We start from the raw sequence: 20,436 nt of genomic DNA, 5'->3' as shown, positions 1-20,436 counted from the left end.
GAGGTTGGAGGATTGATTCAAAGTTGTGGGGGAGTATGAGCGAAAAGCTCCAAATCATGGCCGAAATGCCCAAATCAGAGTTGTAAATTAAACCTTGAACAATTAGCATATTTACACCATTCGTAAAAGGTGGGTTGCTTCACCGTTCCCTAATGTGAATCAAGGCCATCGCAGGTGTGGAGAATATATATTAATAAAACTATAAGATATCTCTAATGTACTGGAAAAGTTATATTCATATCTAATTTAAGTGCAAAATCATATTTGACATTTGATATAGCTCTAAATGTTAGATCCTGACCACATAAGATACAAAAATTATATTTTGTCTCTAAATTTGATTAGACTCTTTCCAATTTACAAGAGTTAAAAAGTTAAAAGTCAAATTTGATTCATATGCATTGTCTATAAAATAACTTGCACCACCACACTTAGAGTCAAATATGACTTCATAATTTTTAACCTTTAAATCTTAGATTGGAGATATAATTTAGTGGTATTCTTCTCCACTTGACTCTTGTAGATGACAAGTTTAGTACTAATTCCTTTACTAATCTTAGTTTAAATAAGTCATTTTTACATAACAATAGGACTAATTAACTCTATGGGTCAACTTTCGACTAAGAATATATGACATAAGTAAAAATACTAAAGTCTCAATCCGTCACTTCCCAATGTGATACGAAGAGTAGAGGTTAAAACATTAAAAGAATATCTATTTATTCTTCATTCTTAATATCAAATCTAAAAATAAATAACCATGCGTTCCTTGATCACTAGTTACTGAGATAATATTTTTAAACAAACAAACAAATAGATTCCCAGTAACCCCAAAATTACTAAAGGAATAATCGTAAGGTCTCTAGGCTCAAATCACCTCCCTGTTCGTTCTTTCCTGACTTTCTAAAGCATGCTATTGCCCCCTTTTTTTTATTCTTTTGTATTGGTTACATTTGATTACTCCTTCGACCTTTGTGTGGGTTTGCTTATTAAATCCTCTTCAGTCAATAACAAGGCTTTGCCCAACTTTGCATGTACGTAGGAATATGATACCAATATTAAGTAGAGGTTGCGTGTTCTGTTGATCCGTAATATTCGAGGAAAAGCAGCCCATACACCTCTTCACTTTTAAGTAGCTTCCCTTCCCACTCTCCCCCATTTTCTTCTTATTAGTTTGCCAATGCAAGCCTTTATTTCATATCATTGCTTATTTGCTTACTTACAAGAGTTTAATAACTAACTAGCTGCAGTTTGTTGGCTTCCATTCCTTTCAATTCGTAAGTAGTAATTAGACTACTTTAATTTCATTGCTAATTTTTTGTCTGTTTAGATAATACGTATGATATATGATCTAATACGCTCCAATGAATCATAGGTTGAACATGGCACAAGGTGTTTGGCAGAACATGCCACAACGTGTTAGGGAGACATCATTACATCCATCGGTGCCCAATACAAGCACAGGGCCACAAGGTGTTTGGGTAAACATCCCACAAGGTGTGTTGGAGCCATCATTACATCCATCAGTAGTGACCAATACAAGCACATGGCCACAAGGTGTTTGGGTAAACATCCCACAAGGTGTGTTGGAGCCATCATTACATCCATCAGTAGTGCCCAATACAAGCACAGGGCCACAAGGTGTTTGGGTAAACATCCCACAAGGTGTGTCGGAGCCATCATTACATCCATCAGTGCCCAATACAAGCACAGGGCCACAAGGTGTGTCGGAGCCATCATTACATCCATCAGTGCCCAATACAAGCACAAGGCCACAAGGTGTTTGGGTAAACATCCCACAAGGTGTGTCGGAGCCATCATTACATCCATCAGTGCCCAATACATGCACAGGGCCACAAGGTGTGTCGGAGCCATCATTACATCCATCAGTGCCCAATACAAGCACAGGGCCACAAGGTGCGTCTCTCCTTGCCAAAAGACAAAAAATAATAATCATTTCCTATTTCATTATCTAATTAAATAATCGTCTATACTTTTTTCTTTAGAAAATGCTATAATATATGTTAGGGAAATTAATTTTTTAATTAAATTTGCAAACCAAATCATGTGTCATAAATAGAAAATAAGTACGTTAATTAATACTTAATAATAATCTAACCTTCAACATCCAAATCATTTAGTGTACAAATTTGGTCTCCCTAGCAGTACCCTACTATATTTTTAGACCATGTTTGTGTATCATCTAGTGTTTAAAAATATTGATATCGGTGGAAGATCAATATAAAAATTTATAGAAATATCGATGGATGTATCGATATCGGTTGCTTTCAATGAAAATGATAAAAATTTGTTCAAAAATATGAAAATTTAAAATGATGAGCATTGTTGTAAAATGCAAATCATCTCAAGGACATATAATGTCTAATTTTACCATAAATTTCATATATTTGTAACCATATTCATGTGCATTTAGCATTATTTTTTATTGTTTGAAGGTTTTTTAGCCAAAATGGTCATGGAGATTTGCATAACTCCTCATTTTGGTTCCTGAGATTTGAAATCGATAGAATTGATCCCTAAATTTATCCACAAACAATTAGTTTGGTCATTCCGTGAAAAAATCTCCATAAAATAAGGATAAAATGATGATGGACAATCTCATGGACTCACTTCCATTGATTTCAAATCTCAGGGATCAAAGTTTGCAAATCTCAAGGCCCATTTTGGCTAAAAATCCTTGTTTGAACATATTTAAATTGTGTATTTAATTAATGGCATGAATGATTTCTTGGTTTTCTTTGTGATTAAATTTCAGTGCTCTATTTTCCTAACACTTTGGATTGTTAGTCACAATGATCCCATATAATTTTTCTAGTTGTCATATAATTTCATATAACTTGATTAAAAAGTTAAATAACAAGGAACCCAAAACATTATCTTCCATCGTTTCTATGATTGAAGTTTTTAACTACAGAAATGTTCATGCATAAAACTAAACAAGTATGGGGTAATTAATAATAACAAAACAAGATAAATTTTGACAGGACATGAATATAGTCAGTACAAACCTTTCTTTGAGGCTGTGCAAGCTGGTCGCTGGGAAACTGCAAAGGACATTTACATCCAACATCCAGTGGCAGTAAGAGTAAGACATCCATTATATGGGAAGACAGCTCTTCACATTGCAGTTGAAGCTGGGCATGTGGATATTGTCAAAGAATTGGTGTCGTTGATGGATGAGGCCGACTTGGAAATAAAATCAGTAGGTCGCACAGCTCTTGCTATTGCTGCAACTAAAGGGATTATCGAAATGGCTCAATGCATGGTAACAAGGAACAAAAAATTACTCAGCATTCCCGATGCTTGCAACCACCTTCCAATTGTGGATGCTTATTTGCTTGGTCAATGGCATATGGCTCGATATCTCTACTCCGTCACTCCACTTGAAGATTTAATGCCAGAAAAAGGACCTCATGGCGCTTCAATAATCACCCATTGTTTTGCATCCAAAGAATTTGGTAAAAGTTTTTAAATATGAGTAATAACATGCTGTTGAGGACTACAAAAATGAAAATTAAGAATTCGTTTGATAATCATTTCAGTTGTTTGGTAAATTACTTTCAAATTTCAAAAAAAAAAATAGAAAAAATGAAAAAAAATGAAAACTGAAATTAAAAGTTAGAAAAACTATAAAAAAAACAGTAGCCTTCAATTTTTATTTTTTTGAAACTTGAAAACTAAATATAGTTATCTAACAAGTTTTTGGTTTTCAAAGTAAAAAAGTGATTACAAAAACTGAAAATAAAATGGTTATCAATTCACAACTTGAAAAATAAATAGCTTATTCTAGCTACAGTTTACTCTTTTTTCCCATAGTTACAAATTACTATAGCAAACTAATTATTTCTGGAAATTTCGTAACATTAAAAATAAACAGATGTCTCATGGGATTTAATTCAACGTTGCCCAAAATTGGCCATTACTTTGAACCGCCAATTGGCCACCCCTTTAGAAGCTTTGGCATCGAACCCTTCATTCCTGAGCGGTGCGGAGCTCAATTTCTGGCAACAATGGGTTTATGACTGTTAGTGTACCACATACTCCCTTCTCTTTCTCTTAATTATTTGCTTTCACTTTTATGACATATTTTCTTGTGTTGATAGGTCTATATATACAACCTCCTCCTCGCATCAATCATATCTGTGTAACTGTTCAAAATGAAGAAAATCCCCAAGCTAATAACGGAGGGAGTTTATTTCGCTCAGGTTTGTTATCCCCTTCCTCTCCCATCATTAACAAGCTAAAAATGTTGTATAAATGGTACGATCTAATTTGGGTTATCCACTTCAAATTCCTGCTTAACTTTAACCAAGGGAATATATGATATTTCTCTTTATTCGTACGTACGAGGTCTCAATTACAACTCACATAGATGACAAATTTGCCACTTAATTACCGTTTTCCCTGTTTGACTTGACTATTTATAGACATGAACTCTAGTAGGCAACCGGGAGGGCGATTGTAGTCCATAATAGACAAAGCCTAATCCTACCTAAAATAGGACTCCAAGAATATTTATAATTTAGGAGATAAGCATTCCTTGAATTCTCAAAAATTCCTTACTTCTAAAATTCAGGGTTTGCTTAGAGAATTCACACAATAAAACCCAAGTATGAAAAATTCCTTACTTCTTCCTTCCTCGACCTGGCAGCACTTGGGCTGCTGGCGAATTTATCATGTCATGATTACCCTTTTGGACTTTATAGCACATACTGACTGGAGAAGATGATTGCATGATTTGGATTCACCACGCCACAATCATCTTTCGAAAATATTGATCGCACATGCGACTTTACTAGGTTATGATCCCATATGTAGTGATCTCTTAATACGAATATACTAAGTCAACATCCCATGCACTTCATTGCTACATGATGCATAATTATTCATGCATATAGTCATCGCACAATATGGATTTACATGTATGATGTCATGTATTCCAATGCTACACGGTGCAGACTTACTATTACCTAACCTTGTGACACTATGTTATTGACCCTCTAGCTCTCAGTTCACAAACAATTGAAATACGCATAGATATCTCATTTCACCACAAAAAATATGGCCACTGTGCACAAAAAATTATTTGTGCCCTATGAGGTCAAAGGGCACCAATGTATGTGCCATATATCAATAGTAACAGTGCAGCAACTAAACTATTATACATGCCCTCTATGGGTGTGCCATTTGATGAGAGGGCACGATATGGCTATTTGCGCTCAAAGAGTTAAGCACAAATAGGCAACCTATTTGCACCTTAATTTTGACAACCATGCTAGATGACAGAACCATATGCACAACTTTCAAATCGTGACCAATAGGCGCACCTCGGTTTCTGTTCTTGATAGATCAATCACATGTGAAACTCAAACAAGAAATCAACATTATAAATTAAAGAAAAATTGTTCAGCCCAAACAATCTCTAAGCTTAGTAAAGTTTATTTGTGCATAGAGAAATTGATATAGTTTATTAGTGTGCACAGAGAAATTGTCTGGCCAAAACAATCTCTAAGATAATCATACTGCATTAAAATGAAGTTATATCAATACCTGAGAAGAGAGGCCGATCATAGGCTTCAGGAACCTGTGAAAAAAGGAAAATAACAATAATGAATTTGAATTTACTACAATTTTCTCTAAGACCCTGCTTCCTATGAATAAGTAGTCTACTTAAAAATTCAATCCTCATCGTTAGCTGTTTAACCCATTAAAAAAATAAAAACTTAAATTAAGAAACAGTTGAAAAGATATGATATCGACACCCTCAGCAAAAGTAAGGCCAAATCCCTTCGAAGAGATATGATATCAACTACCACATATTCCAGTGATGTTAAGGGCCAAAACAAAACCAAAAAAAAAAAAAAAGTGCATTACTACCAAGAAAACTCAATGCATTACTCGCAGGCGTTGGACCACATTCCCTTCTTGCCTATAACTTTTAAGAGTCCCACAACTTGAAAAATAAAGCTTTTACAGGAAAAAGTCGAAAGAAAACGCGATGAGCTAATTAAGAACAATATATTGAAAATAGATAAAGAACTTACCTCTCTGTGGAACATCTTCGTCAGCTTTCACCTTCGCTCCACCTGCATATAAACATATATATATATATATATATATATATATGTATATATATGTATGTATGTGTATATATATATATATATACAAGCATCAAATCAATGTTCACACTCTTAGCATCTAGTTAGAACAATAATTACACCAAGAAAACTTGACTCTTCAACAATCCAATTGATGTGTTGCAATCTATACAACCAATGACAGATTAAAATAGCAAAACAACAAAAAAAAAATCCTAAATCAAATTGAAGTAGTGTAAAATCGAGATTGAAAATGCGGAAATACCCAAAACTCGCGCTACAACCACCGGCACGATCGACTTCATCACCAGCTCTGGCCTCATCACACGCATCGTCGCCACTCCAACTCCGGTCTTCATTGTCCTGTATGCCGCTCCCATACCTGCAAAACACACAAAACAAAAGCCGATCAAAATCCTTACGTTTCTTAGATCTGAAATTAAGGAAATTCGGCTACGAATTTGTAGAAACTAACCTGTGGTTTGGAAAGAGGACGGAAAGAGATTCTGGAGATATCATTTGACGGTCGTTGGTGACCGCTGGACGACAGCTCCGTTGCGTGAAAGAGAAGAGGGAGCGAGGATACGGCAGGGAGGAGCGACGAAGGGGGGAGGACAGAGAGGATAAATAACCTTTTTTTTTTATTGAAAATTCATTTCTAAAATCTTATTTGGCATTCAAAACTTTTTATAATTACTAAAAAATACACTTATGAAAAGTGCATAATGAAATTTTTAGAGTTTTCTTTTTTATTTTTCATATTTTTTTAAATTGTAGTTTACACAAAAGGCATGATATCTTTATGAGCAAACTACCGTTTGACCCCTGAACTATTATACCATTTAAAATTGATCCCATGAATTATTTTTATGGTAAATTAACCCCTAGCTATTTTAAATAAGTCAATTAAGGAAAGGGATCATCTCCGGATCCCTTCCTTCTAATCCACTAAGTTCGGGGATCCAGACCATTGAAATTTGATCTAACGACTACAAACAAGGACTCACTTTAAAAGTTATTGATCAAACGGCCAAAATTATTATAACTTTTAAAGTGGACCTGTTTGTAGCTGTTAGATCAAATTTCAATGGTCCGGATCTCCGGACTTGATGGATTAGGAGGAATGGATCCGGAGATGATTCATTTCCGTCAATTAACCTCTTACCATTAGATTTTAAAAATTAAAAAAAAATCATCTACTCTGCCATTAAATTTGAGGGTAAAATTGTCTTTTTATTTGTCATCCCCTTTATCTCTTTTACCCTAAAATCTAACTGTTAAGAAGACAAATTTACCTTCAAATCTAACAACAAAGTAGATGAATTTTTTCAAATCTAAAGGTGAGAGGTTAATTGGCTGATTTAAAATAGTTTTGGGGGTTAATTTACCAAAAAAAATCCAGGGGTCAATTTCATTTGACACAATAATCTAGAGAGTCAACCAGCAATTTATCCATATTTTTATACATGCCATATGAAATGTAAAAAGTGCACAGTGCAGATAATTCAAAAAGTAATTTTATTTAAATAATACTAAATATTAGGGCACAAAAATTACATATTATTTAAATATACTAAATGTTAGGTCGCTATTTAATACTATAGTTTAGTGGTATTTGTCTTGACTTGTAAGTGATAGGTATGAGTTTAATTATCCTTAAATGCGACTTTGAACCACATTATTGCTAACTCATTATGAGGCTTAATGCACTCCCCTACTTTCTTAATGTAGTTAATATTTTTTGTTCAAAAAAATAAAATTAAAAAAAAAGCTAGGTCAAAAAAACTAACTTTTATTTAAATATACTAAATTAAAGAGCACAAAACTTCGTACTTTATCATGAGGTTGGAGTTGTAGAGACTCCTGGTTCGTGAAAAAAAAAATTGGGCTTCATCATTTCTTGAAAAATTGCCCAGGGAAGTTTGGAGATAGAAGAGAAGTTTGTAATAGTGTGTATCAACCATGAGAAACATACATGTTATTGCTAGCTTCTGTAAAGTGTAAACACAATAAAGCCATTTTTGTCACACGTTTTATAATATTTAATTAATACAATTTCATTATTATATTCACATACTTCAAATTACTCCTTTTACATTTTTTTAATTTTTTAATATTTTCTACCCACCACTAACACCTGATAGAAAAATATTAAAAAATTGAAAGAATGTAGAAAAAATAATTTGGAATGTGTGAATATAATCTCCTTTTCCATTATGCAAGTTCCATTAGGTCGGTCGTACATCTAACAACATGCTCCATAAGTTTCACCAACATTTTTTCCATTGCAGTGGGAGGTTTAGTGGAACGGCTTGTTTCCCATTCAGAAAAACAAAAGGAAGGGCTTGTTTCGAAAATCGTTCAGATACTTGGTATGCTAGTCACAATTTCATTTGTTGTAGATTTGAATTCAAATCAATTATCCAAATCAGTTTATGTCATAAACATTTGGGTTTTAAATGTCAACTCAGGAATCAAACGCATATATGAAATGAAGATTGTCCTGTTAGGAGGGGGAACGTGGAGTTTCTTACTTATATGTGTAAAGCAAATCCTGAACTTCTGATGTTAGGAGATGACAGGCCAAGGGGCATATTTTACGTTGCCATCGAATGTCGTCAAGAAAAGATTTATAACCTTATATACGGGATCTCTGCTAAAGACTTTATCGCAAATTCAGCCGATAGGGATAGTAATAACATGCTGCATATCGCTGGGTTGTTGTCCCCATATGCACAGCTTAATCAAATTCCAGGTGCAGCATTGCAGATGCAGCGTGAACTACAATGGTACAAGGTTAGATTTTCTCACCCAACATAGTTCTTAATTACTTTGCCTATCTTACAATACTTACACAATCTAAAATAAGTTGTAAAATTAACATAATCTTAAAGCCTATAATGCGTAAATGTTCAAATTGAAACATCGTGACCAATTTTGAATACCATGTTCAGATCTTGGAGTGTAAAATGCAGTTAACCATAATATAACAAAGATTATAGAAAATTATATTTTATGCTCTTTTATGTCAGTAGTTGTTCAATGCAATGCAGGAAGTAGAGACTATTGTACCTTCTAAGGGTCGAGAGTATATGAACAACAGTGAATATTTGAAACCAAGGGAACTATTTACAAAGAATCACAGTGAATTGCTAAAGGAAGGAGAAAAATGGATGAAAGAGACGGCAACTTCTTACACTGTTGTAGGTGCTCTTATTATCACCATCATGTTTGCCGCAGTAATCACAATTCCTGGAGGAAATGGAGATACCGGTTTTCCCACATTCAACCATGAAAAATTGTTTATATTATTTATAATTTCAGATGCTATATCACTCTTTTCTTCCACGACTGCAACATTGACGTTTCTCGGAATTCTCACGTCACGTTTCGCAGAAGATGATTTCCTAAAATCCTTACCCACAAAAATGATAATTGGTCTTGCCACTCTCTTTTTGGCTATTGCAACCATGATGATTGCGTTTTCCGCTGCCCTTCTAATTATAGTTCGTGGACATTCTTGGATTGTGATTCCGACCATACTTCTTTCAAGTGTTCCTGTCACTTTATTTGCTTGGATGCAATTCCCCCTCCTAGTTAGAATTATCGTTTCTACTTACGGAAAAGGAATATTTAATAGGAATGTGAAACGTTGGTTGTAAAGGTTTTTCATTACTTTATATTTCTTATTGTATCTGTTTATGTGAGATTCCAAAATTAGAGGTGTAACTGATTCGATGAATTATATATTAAGGAATAAATTGGTGGTATATGTAGAACCTCTCATTTACAAATGAAGAGGAACACCACTAAACTGTATTACTAAATGATGTCTTCTTTTAGTGTATTGCCTGATTCGTTTTTATTGTATGATGAATGATTTGATTGTAGTTACTACATTACAGGTTCGAATAAGAACCACACAAGGCACCCAACAGGATGAACACATGAACTAATCATTCAGATTATCCCATCATCCTTAATATATAATCCATAAATGAAAGTTTAAGCACTATGATGTTGAACATAGATCTATCAATCACAGTATGAACTGAAAGTTTTTTCAACCTGATGCACCCAACGATAGATCTTGTCTCAACCTCTAATGTCACAAACAGTAGAGGTTTAACCATATAATGCACGTCATGGCTCCCGATCGTCTTTTGATTTTCTTGTTGGATTCCACGTGATCTTGTCTCTTGAAAAGGAAAGGTTCAAAGTGCTTGCTAAAAGTTCTCCAATCTCATAAAGTATCTGAAAAAGAATCCATCTAGAGTTAGACGATATACATACACTCGGGAAACAGACAGATTCATAAAGAACTAAAAGGAAGAGAAAAGAGAAAGAAACCGAGCGTACACTAATTTTTTTCCCATTCATTTCTCAAGCAAATCATAGAAATAAAAATTACTATCATATCATGGTCTCCAAACCCAACTGAATGTTGACAGTTGCATTAGATAAAGTAATTAAAAAAAAAAAACTGTATACCTAAAACTCTTCTTTATCAGAAATGCATTGGCCTCTTTGCCCGATAAGAACATATGTTGGCAACTTCAAAACACGGACCAACTGAAGAAAGCAAGCCAAAGGTTCATGATGAATCTGCAAGGATGGCGGTGGCTTCTGGGTTTCGGTTGCCATAGCCTTGCTTATGCTTGTTTCTGAACCAATCTCTATACCATAAAGTGAATATTTGAATTCAAATTTTGTTGCAGATTTACTTTCCCCCTTTAGCTTGGATGACTCTAGGAAAAACGGGGCAACGACTGTAGGAACTGAGGATGAATTCCGCCCTGCTAATTCTCCTAGAACTTCATTAATAGCGCAGGCTAGTATTGGCGGTTCAGAGTATTCCATAAGCAGCACAGACAGCTGAAAAATACAAAATTGAAGAGAAATTTTTTTGAAGTTCCCCTAATCTGTTATCTTCAAGATATGTTAGAAGATAAATAAAATAGTTATTCACTCTGTCCTAGTAACTCAAGCTGTTGGAAATAGTAATAAACCTACAAACTCAACACAATATCAAAAGCTGTTGGCTCACATCCTAACAACTAAAGCATTTCAGAGCAGTGGTAGATCGATAAACTTTATGAAAAACAGAATAACAACAACAACAAAGCCTTTTCCCACTAAGTGGGGTCGGCAATATGAATCCTAGAACGCCATTGCGCTCGGTTTTGTGTCATGTCCTCCGTTAGATTCAAGTACTCTAGGTCTTTTCTTAGGGTCTCTTCCAAAGTTTTCCTAGGTCTTCCTCTACCCCTTCGGCCCTGAACCTCTGTCCCGTAGTCACATTTTCGAACCGAAGCGTCAGTAGACCTTCTTTGCACATGCTCAAACCACCGTAATGTGCCCACACATCCAACAAAGCATCCTCATCTCCGCTACATCCATTTTGTGTACGTGTTGATCCTTCACCGCCCAACATTCTGTGCCATACAGGGTCTCTATCTAATTCTCCGTTCTTTTGCAAGATAGATCATAGGAAGCGAAAACGGTCGCTCTTTGGTATTTCCTTGTTTCTGATCCTCACCCCTAACTCATTTTGGCCTCCATTTGCACTAAACTTGTACTCCATATATTCTGTCTTTGATCGGCTTAGGCGAAGACCTGTAGATTCCAACACTTCTCTCCAAAGGTTAAGCTTTGCATTTACTCCTTCCTGAGTTTCATCTATCAACACTATATCGTCTGCGAAGGCATACACCAAGGAATATCATATTGAATATGTCCTGTTAACTCATCCATTACCAATGCAAAAAGGTAAGGACTTAAGGATTATTGATGCACAAAATCAGTGAGGACTTTGGTACAACAGAAAGTATTTAAGTTTGTGACCTTCGCTAGATTGCTCTGGTCATTAGTATGGATAAGTATGTAAAAGGATAGAGACAGGAAAGCAAAACACAAGATGTACGTGGTTCACCCAGATTGGCTACGTCCATGGAGTAGAGGAGTTCTCATTAATTGTGATGGGTTTACACATAGGTTCAAGCTCTCCTTTAGTGAGAACAAGTGAATGATTTAGTACAAATGATCTTCTCTGGGAGTACTCTTCCTCCATCCAGGGGTGGTATCTTTAACCGGTGGAGATGCACAAGGTAATGTATCAATTTCACTTGAAGCTTACTTGTAGTTTCAGGCTTGATCAAGCGCGATACAAACCATGTAGTAGGAGTCCCCCAAGTCGCCGAGCTAGGAGATCTGCTGAAAGAGGTGGCAGACAAGGTAAGCAATCAGAGCTCCAAGCAATCAGTCCCAGATCAGAAGTTTGATTTTGAGTTCCGGCTAATTGTTCTCATGCTCCCTATCTTGTAAGCAGCATGAAGGATAAAGAGAAGAAAAAGGAGGAGAGATGATATGAGATACTTTTGCTTTTGAAGAAGTAACTTTCCACAGGCTTATTCTTGAACTGGGTTGGAGGGTTTTCTGGTTTCCTCCAAAGTATAAGGCCGACTGAAGAATTTGAGGGTCAAAACAAGACCATCAAATTTAGAGTACATTCGACCCTGATGATATGGGATACTTTTGCTGTTACGCTTGTCTCCACATGCTTCCTTGTATCCTTCTCACTTGCCCTATCTGTTACTCAGATAGATGTGGTATCTTCTCTGGAGGCATAAGATGTTGAAGATGAGTACTCGAGGGCAATGCCAGGTAAGTAATCAGGTAAAGGGTTCCAGGCAGTCAGTTCCTGACTGGAAGCTTGATTCCAAGTGCTGACTGATTGCTCTCTTTCTCCTTGTCTTGCAGGTAAGAACAAGGCCAAAGGAAAAGCCAGGGAAAAAGCATAATATGGGATACTCTTGCTTTTAACCCTGATGATATGAGATATTCTTGCTCTGGTGTAGCTTGTTTGCAGAGGTATTATCGGGGGGAAAGAATGCTGAGTATTTCGAGAGGCTGCGTTGGGAGTGCCCTCTCAGATATGAGGAAGGGTTGAGCATTTTTGCAGGTCTGCCTGTCCGTTGGGGATGAAGGTCGATATATATAGGAGTCTCCCTAACAACAAGTAGTAATGTTATTCCTTTACTCTTCTTGGTCATAGCCATGTAGTGGGAGCTGCAAACTTCACGTGTTTTAACTTTGTCAGAGTACTTTGAAAAAGTGGTCCTGTCGGGGATCTGGCTCTAAAGATTCGGAGAACGGTGCCTCTTCGATTTTTGAGAAAACAATCCTGCTGGGAGTCTGGTTCTTGAGGTCATAGCAATGTAGTGGGAGCTGCAAGCTTCACGTGTTTTAACTTTGTCAGAGCACTTTGAAAAAGTGGTATGTGGTATCTGGAAAGCTGATGTTGCGTGTGAAGATTACATACAAGCTTTATCCAAGGAAATCTGGCTCTTGCGTGTCACGTGCTATCTATTTCACCAGAAATCTTCAACAGATTGCCCGTAATTTCCGCAAAGCTGAGTGTGCATATGACATGTACTGACAAGGCTGAAAAAGTAGGTGCCTCTTCGATTTCTGAGATCGGCCATCGTGGTTTCTAAGCAGGCCTAGCTTTTGAGAAAGCAAGCGCCGCTTCGATTTCTGAGATCAACTCCTCGACAAATTGCCCGTGATTTCTGCAAAGCTAAGTGTGCATGTGGCTAATGTTGCGTGTGGAAAGTGGTGCCTCTTCAATTTTTGAACCAACGGCCATGTTGCTCTTTCTTTGCTATTCTTTTACCTTTCTTGGTCATAGCAATTCTGAGATTAACTCCTCGACAAATTGCTCGTGATTTCTGCAAAGCTAATTGTGCATGTGGCTGATGTTGCGTGTGGAAAGTGGTGCCTCTTCAATTTTTGAACCAACGGCTATGTTGCTCTTTCTTTGCTATTCTTTTACCCTTCTTGGTCATAGCAATGTAGTGGGAGCTGCAAGCTTCACATGTCTAGACTTTGTCAGAGATATTTGGCAAAGTTATCTGTGGTACCCATGAGCTGATGTTGCGTGTGGTGCCTCTTCGATTTTTGAACCAACGTCCAAATTGCGTGTCACGTGCTCTCTACTTCACCAGAAATCTTCGACAGATTTCCCGTAATTTCTGAAAAGCTGAGTGTGCATGTGACAGGTACTGACAAGGCTGAAAAGTGGGTGCCTCTTCGATTTCTGAGATCGGCCCTCATGGTTTCTAAGCAGGCCCAACTTTTGAGAAAGCAAGCGCCGCTTCGATTTCTGAGATTAGCTCATCGATAAATTGCCCGTGATTTCTGCAAAGCTAAGTGTGCATTCTTTGATTTATGAGCAGGCTCCTCTTTTGATAAAGCAGGCGCCTCTTCGATTATAGAGGTATGCATTACGTTTCAAAGCACACTTGCATTACCACCTGTAGAAATTCCCTTCTTGCACTTCTGAAATCTTGATTTGTCTGACCTCTTCTTCAACACCTCAGGAAAATGTCTGGCCCCTCCGACCGTCGTTTTGACTTGAACTTTGGTGAAGAGGCGGACATGCCTCCTCAAGACAACATATGGCGCCCATCCTTCATATCCCCTATAGGCCATCTTACCGTTGGGGATTCGGTGATGAAGAATGATATGACCCATGCGGTGGTGGCCAGGAACCTTGTCACTCCCAAAGATAACAGACTACTTTCCAAACGGTCTGATGAGTTGGCTGTGAAGGATTCTCTGGCTCTCAGTGTGCAGAGTGCAGGTTCTGTATCTAATATAGCCCAACGCCTATTTGCTCGAACCCGTCAAGTTGAATCATTGGTGGCTGAAGTGATGAGTCTCAAACAGGAGATTAGAGGGCTCAAGCATGAGAATAAACAGTTGCACAGGCTCGCACATGACTATGCTACAAACATGAAGAGGAAGATTGACCAGATGCAGGAATCTGATGGTCAGATTTTACTTGATCATCAAAGGTTTGTGGGTTTGTTCTAAAGGCATTTGCCTTCATCTTCTGGGGCTGTACCGCGTAATGAAGCTCTAAATGATCAACCTCCGATGCCTCCTCCTTCTAGGGTTCTGTCCAGTACTAAGGCTCCGAATGATCACCCTCCGGTGCCTTCTCTTTCTGGGGCTCTACCGACTGCTGAGACTTCTCCTAAGCAACCTTTGTGAAGGCTCCCTCTTGTTTGTTTATTTTGGCTCATGTATATGTACATAGTTGTAACTTATCGGAGATATCAATAAATAAGCTTTGCTTCATTTCAACGTATTGTGTTAAATACACCAATGCCTTCTGCACTAAGTTCTTTGAATTTTTCTTTTGTTGAAGCTTGTATGTTGAAGCTTTGTGAGTGAAGCATGTAGGTTGAGGTAGGGTTCCCTTAATTTCCCGAGTGAGGAAAACTTCTCGGTTGGAGACTTGAAAAATCCAAGTCACTGAGTGGGGTCGGCTATATGAATCCTAGAACGCCATTGTGCTCGGTCCTGTGTCATGTTCGCCGTTAGATCCAAGCACTCTAAGTCTTTTCTTAGAGTCTCTTCCAAAGTTTTCCTAGGTCTTCCTCTACCCCTTCGGCCCTGAACCTCTGTCCCGTAATCGCATATTCTAACTGGAGCGTCAGTAGGCCTTCTTTGCACATGTCCAAACCACCGTAACCGATTTTCTCTCAGCTTTCCGACAATTTCGGCTACTCCTACTTTACCTCGGATATCCTCATTCTTAATCTTATCCTTTCTCGTGTGCCCACACAATCAACGAAGCATCCTCATCTCCGCTACACCCATTTTACGTATGTGTTGATGCTTCACCGCTCAACATTCTGTGCCATATAGCATCGCCGACCTTATTGTCGTCCTATAAAATTTTCCCTTGAGCTTCAGTGGCATACGGCGGTCACACAACACGCCCGATGCACTCGTCCACTTCATCCATCCAGCTTGTATTCTATGGTTGAGATCTCCATCTAATTCTCCGTTCTTTTGCAAGATAGATTCTAGGTAGCGAAAACAGTCGCTCTTCGGTATTTCCTGATCTCCGATCCTCACCCTTAACTCATTTTGGCCCCCATTTGCACTGAACTTGCACTCCATATATTCTATCTTTGATCGGCTTAGGCGAAGACCTTTAGATTCCAACACTTCTCTCCAAAGGTTAAGCTTCGCATTTACTCATTCCTGAGTTTCATCTATCAACACTATATCATCTGCGAAAAGCATACACCAAGGAATATCATCTTGAATATGTCATGTTAACTCATCCATTACCAACGCAAAAAGGTAAGGACTTAAGGATGAGCCTTGATGTAATCCTACAGTTATGGGGAAGCTTTCGGTTTGTCCTTCATGAGTTCTTACGACAGTCTTTGCTCCTTCATACATATCCTTTATAGCTTGGATATATGCTACTCGTACTCCTTTCTTCTCTAAAATCCTCCAAAGAATGTCTCTTGGGACCCTATCATACGTTTTTTCCAAATCTATAAAGATCATGTGTAAATCCTTTTTCCCATCTCTATATCTTTCCATCAATCTTCGTAAGAGATAGATTGCATCCATGGTTGAGCGCCCTGGCATAAGCCCGAATTGGTTGTCCGAAACCCGTGTCTCTTGCCTCAATCTATGCTCAATGACTCTCTCCCAGAGCTTCATTGTATGACTCATTAGCTTAATACCCCTATAGTTCATGCAATTTTGTACGTCGCCCTTATTCTTGTAGATAGGCACCAAAGTGCTATTTCGCCACTCATTTGACATCTTCTTCATTTTCAAAATCCTATTGAAAAGGTCAGTGAGCCATGCTATACCTGTCTCTCCCAAGACTTTCCACACTTCGATCGGTATATCGTCTGGGCCCACTGCTTTTCTATGCTTCATCTTCTTCAAAGCTACAACCACTTCTTCCTTTTGGATTCGACGATAAAAGGAGTAGTTTCTACACTCTTCTGAGTTACTCAACTCCCCTAAAGAAGTACTCCTTTCATGTCCTTCATTGAAAAGATTATGAAAATAACCTCTCCATCTGTCTTTGACCGCGTTCTCTGTCGCAAGAACCTTTCCATCCTCATCCTTGATGCACCTCACATGGTTTAGGTCCCTTGTCTTTTTTTCCTTTGCTCTAGCTAGTTTATAGATATCCAACTCTCCTTCTTTGGTATCCAGTCGCTTATACATATCGTCATAAGCTGCTAACTTAGCTTCTCTCACAGCTTTCTTCGCCTCTTGCTTCGCTCTTCTATACCTTTCACCATTTTCATCGGTCCTATCCTTGTATAAGGCTTTACAACATTCCTTCTTAGCCTTCACCTTTGTTTTTACCTCCTCATTCCACCACCAAGATTCCTTTTTGTGTGGAGCAAAGCCCTTGGACTCTCCTAATACCTCTTTTGCTACTTTTCGGATACAACTAGCTATGGAATCCCACGTTTGGCTAGCTTCCTCCTCTCTATCCCACCCACACTGGGTGATTACTTTCTCTTTGAAAATGGCTTGTTTTTCTCCTTTTAGATTTCACCATCTAGTCCTTGGCCACTTCCAAGTCTTGTTCTTTTTTTCTCACTCTTTTGATATGTACATCCATCACCAACAAGCGATGTTGATTAGCCAAGCTCTCTCCCGGTATAACTTTGCAATCCTTACAAGTTATACGATCCCCTTTCCTCATTAGAAGAAAATCTATTTGTGTTTTTGACGACCCACTCTTGTAGGTGATGACATGTTCTTCTCTCTTCTTAAAGAATGTGTTGGCTAAGAAGAGATCATATGCCATTGCAAAATCCAAGATTGCTTCCCCATCCTCGTTTCTCTCCCCAAAACCATGGCCACCATGAAAACCTCCATAGTTGCCTGTCTCCTTGCCCACGTGTCCATTTATATCTCCTCCTATAAATAACTTCTCCGTTTGAGCAATTCCTTGCACCAAGTCGCCAAGGTCTTCCCAAAATTTCTCATTCGAACTCATATCCAACCCTACTTGAGGTGCGTACGCACTAATCACATTGATGAGTTCTTGTCCTATTACAATCTTGATTGCCATGAGTCTATCTCCTACCCTCTTGACATCTACAACATCTTGTGTCAAGGTCTTGTCCACGATGATGCCAACACCGTTTCTCGTTCTATTTGTGCCCGAATACCAAAGTTTAAACCCTGAGTTTTCTAGATCCTTTGCCTTAAGACCAACCCACTTAGTTTCTTGTAGGCACATAATATTTATCCTTCTCCTCACCATAACTTCCACTACTTCCATAGATTTTCCCGTTAAGGTTCCTATATTCCACGTACCTAAATGCATTCTACTCTCTTGAACTCTACCCTTCTGTCCTAGCTTCTTCACCCTCCCCGTTTAATAGGATCAAAGTACTTCTTTTGTGTGTCCTGTGTAAAGTTGATATGAGCATATGCTCCCAAACAACTTTGAGTGGAGTCGTTCAAAAAGAAGTTTCTATGGCCCCCTTGCTCATTTAACACTGCATCCGGGCGCCGATGGAGATACAACGACCCTTACTCACTTATCACTATGCTCGGGCCACACAGCGCGCCACTTACGGGTGACGCCCTAACTTTAGCGCGATTTCGTTCTGGATTTCTACCACTATGGGCATAGAAACCAAATCTACAAGCATTCTTCGAAAAACGCCTGCAATCAAGTCCCTTTAGATCTCACAGATCACTCACAATTCCATAACACTTAGTCGATTTTATACCCCACATGGTTTTGAAAAACCAGCATCATTTTCAATTTCAATCACACACAATCTAAACCCCAAATTGTCACAAATTTCACTTTCACCATAAAAACTAGAGCACATTCCATTAGAAAATACACGACCCATTTCTCAACACCCAAATTCCACATAGAATCTATACGAATACAAACACGTTTCTGGGTCCTAAACTATACCATGAGGGAGAGAGGAAGAGAGAGAAGGGGAACCTCATATAGGCCCTGGTGATCGAGGAAGTGGCGAAGGATTCTAGAAGCTTTGCAATTTTGGATTCCATAGCGGTCCAATGAAAGCTCGAAACTTTCTTCTCTGCAACAAATTGGAGCACCGAAATCAATCGATATAATATGAACTTGATCTCAAACTTAAAAGGGTTGATAGGAAGATATCTTACACAGTCGAATTGCTTGGATTTGGGCGGAAAGCAGCTGAGATGGCTTCGCCGAAGCCCTCTGAGTCTCTCAGCAGAAACACTACCTTCGAACCAACCTTCATTTTCTTTTCTTTCTGCTGTTTCTTCTAACCAATGCCCGGAGGTGCGCGCACTTGCAATATAGAGGAGATCGAGTGCCGCTCAATTTTTTTTTCTTTTTTCTCTATTTTATTTTTTGGTGGAGTTTAAATAATAAAATTAAAATCCTACCTAAAAAAAATCAATGGCATTTGTTCCGTTTTTTTTAGTACATCGATATTTTTACACTAAATAGAGGGGGAGTTGGGTTAAGTCACACAATGTGCAGCCTAATTTGGTATCGAATTCGCCATCCACAAGATTTGAACCTAAGACCTCTTACTTCCAAGTGAAGAGGAATACCACCATACCGTGGTACTAAGTGGCTAAATCAATGGCGTTTGTTTTTTCTTTTTTTTCTAGAGTAAGGTTTATGACTTGCCTTGGATTATTCATTTCCCATTCGAAACTAAAAATTTGTCACTTAATCCTTGAAAGTCACATAACCCAACTTAATTAGATTGTAGATAGATTATATGAAAAGAAGACCAATTGAGATAGAATTCAGCTTTTAAAGAGATAAGTGACGACTTTTCAATTTTAGAAAGTACAGTACGATTCAAATCTTGTTTCAGGTGGCAAATGAGTAGAACATACCAATTCTCTCTAACAAATCAAGTGTAGAATTAATGGCCCATTGTGTGATATATGCTTGATACTTGAATATTGGCTTGAGAAAATTTCTCCATCTTTTCTTATTCTAAAAAATTAATGGCACATCACATTTGAACTGATAAATATATTTCGGCCAACCTAGCTTCCTCCGTCCATCTAAGCCAAAAAAGAGTACTTCGCCATGGTGCGGTGATGAGATATAAAAGTACAGTGCAATTCAATATGCGTTTTACGATCATACATACATATTTTTATTTTTTCATACAATCTCAATGAATAGTTAAATTCTGCTTTCTTTTCCCAAAAAGTGAAAGTATTGTACACTTTTTCAATGCAACATGCAAACGTCACATATTATTTATTGATAAAATGAAAGTAAGTTAGATTATGAAATATTCAAATTTAATATAATGGCCGATGTTTTGACATACATCTCTTAAAAGTTAAGAAAGATGAGGTTTTGTTGAAATTGGAAGCAGCTTAGCTAGTCTCAATCCCAGGTGGTATGAAAAATTGGATGAACTTTTTGCTAAAATTTCATATATGTAACCCTAATTTGCTAGAATCTCTTGACCAATGAACT

At 37.7% G+C, this 20,436-nt stretch overlaps 3 protein-coding genes and 1 long non-coding RNA gene across 6 annotated transcripts; 2 read left to right on the top strand and 2 right to left on the bottom strand.

Annotated features, from left to right (window-relative positions):
* Nucleotides 1-1,158: 1,158 nt before the first annotated feature.
* LOC139193857 (uncharacterized) lies at nt 1,159-4,578 on the top strand. Of its 3 annotated transcripts, XM_070817646.1 has the most exons (5): nt 1,159-1,277; nt 1,376-1,917; nt 3,006-3,479; nt 3,899-4,045; nt 4,125-4,578. In XM_070817646.1, the coding sequence occupies exons 2-5, from the start codon at nt 1,383-1,385 to the stop codon at nt 4,343-4,345; spliced, it is 1,377 nt and encodes a 458-aa protein (XP_070673747.1). In that variant the 5' UTR covers nt 1,159-1,277; nt 1,376-1,382; the 3' UTR covers nt 4,346-4,578. The 3 variants fall into 3 exon arrangements, with proteins under 3 accessions (XP_070673747.1, XP_070673748.1, XP_070673746.1); XM_070817645.1 differs by lacking the exon at nt 1,159-1,277 and having other exon boundaries at nt 1,307-1,917; XM_070817647.1 differs by lacking the exons at nt 3,899-4,045; nt 4,125-4,578 and having other exon boundaries at nt 3,006-3,557.
* On the bottom strand, nt 3,758-6,761 carry LOC139193865 (uncharacterized). Its single transcript, XR_011578382.1, has 5 exons — nt 6,595-6,761; nt 6,385-6,501; nt 6,066-6,107; nt 5,572-5,605; nt 3,758-4,022 (listed from the first exon to the last, which is right to left on the bottom strand). It is a non-coding gene; the product is annotated as an uncharacterized lncRNA (long non-coding RNA).
* A 1,867-nt stretch (nt 6,762-8,628) lies between these two features.
* Nucleotides 8,629-9,946, top strand: LOC139193859 (ankyrin repeat-containing protein NPR4-like). The gene is made up of 2 exons (XM_070817655.1): nt 8,629-8,915; nt 9,173-9,946. Exons 1-2 carry the CDS (start codon nt 8,658-8,660, stop codon nt 9,779-9,781), a joined length of 867 nt encoding a protein of 288 aa, XP_070673756.1. The 5' UTR covers nt 8,629-8,657; the 3' UTR covers nt 9,782-9,946.
* Nucleotides 9,947-10,610: 664 nt separating this feature from the next.
* Nucleotides 10,611-19,326, bottom strand: LOC139193352 (uncharacterized). The gene is made up of 3 exons (XM_070816346.1): nt 19,122-19,326; nt 18,937-19,036; nt 10,611-10,994 (listed from the first exon to the last, which is right to left on the bottom strand). The coding sequence occupies exons 1-3, from the start codon at nt 19,220-19,222 to the stop codon at nt 10,611-10,613; spliced, it is 585 nt and encodes a 194-aa protein (XP_070672447.1). The 5' UTR covers nt 19,223-19,326.
* Nucleotides 19,327-20,436: the final 1,110 nt, after the last annotated feature.

This window comes from Malus domestica, chromosome 17 (genome assembly GCF_042453785.1).
Source record: "Malus domestica chromosome 17, GDT2T_hap1".
Classification (NCBI taxonomy): domain Eukaryota; kingdom Viridiplantae; phylum Streptophyta; class Magnoliopsida; order Rosales; family Rosaceae; genus Malus; species Malus domestica.
Note: the sequence above shows the minus strand (reverse complement) of the source record. Positions and strands in the feature narration are given on the sequence as shown.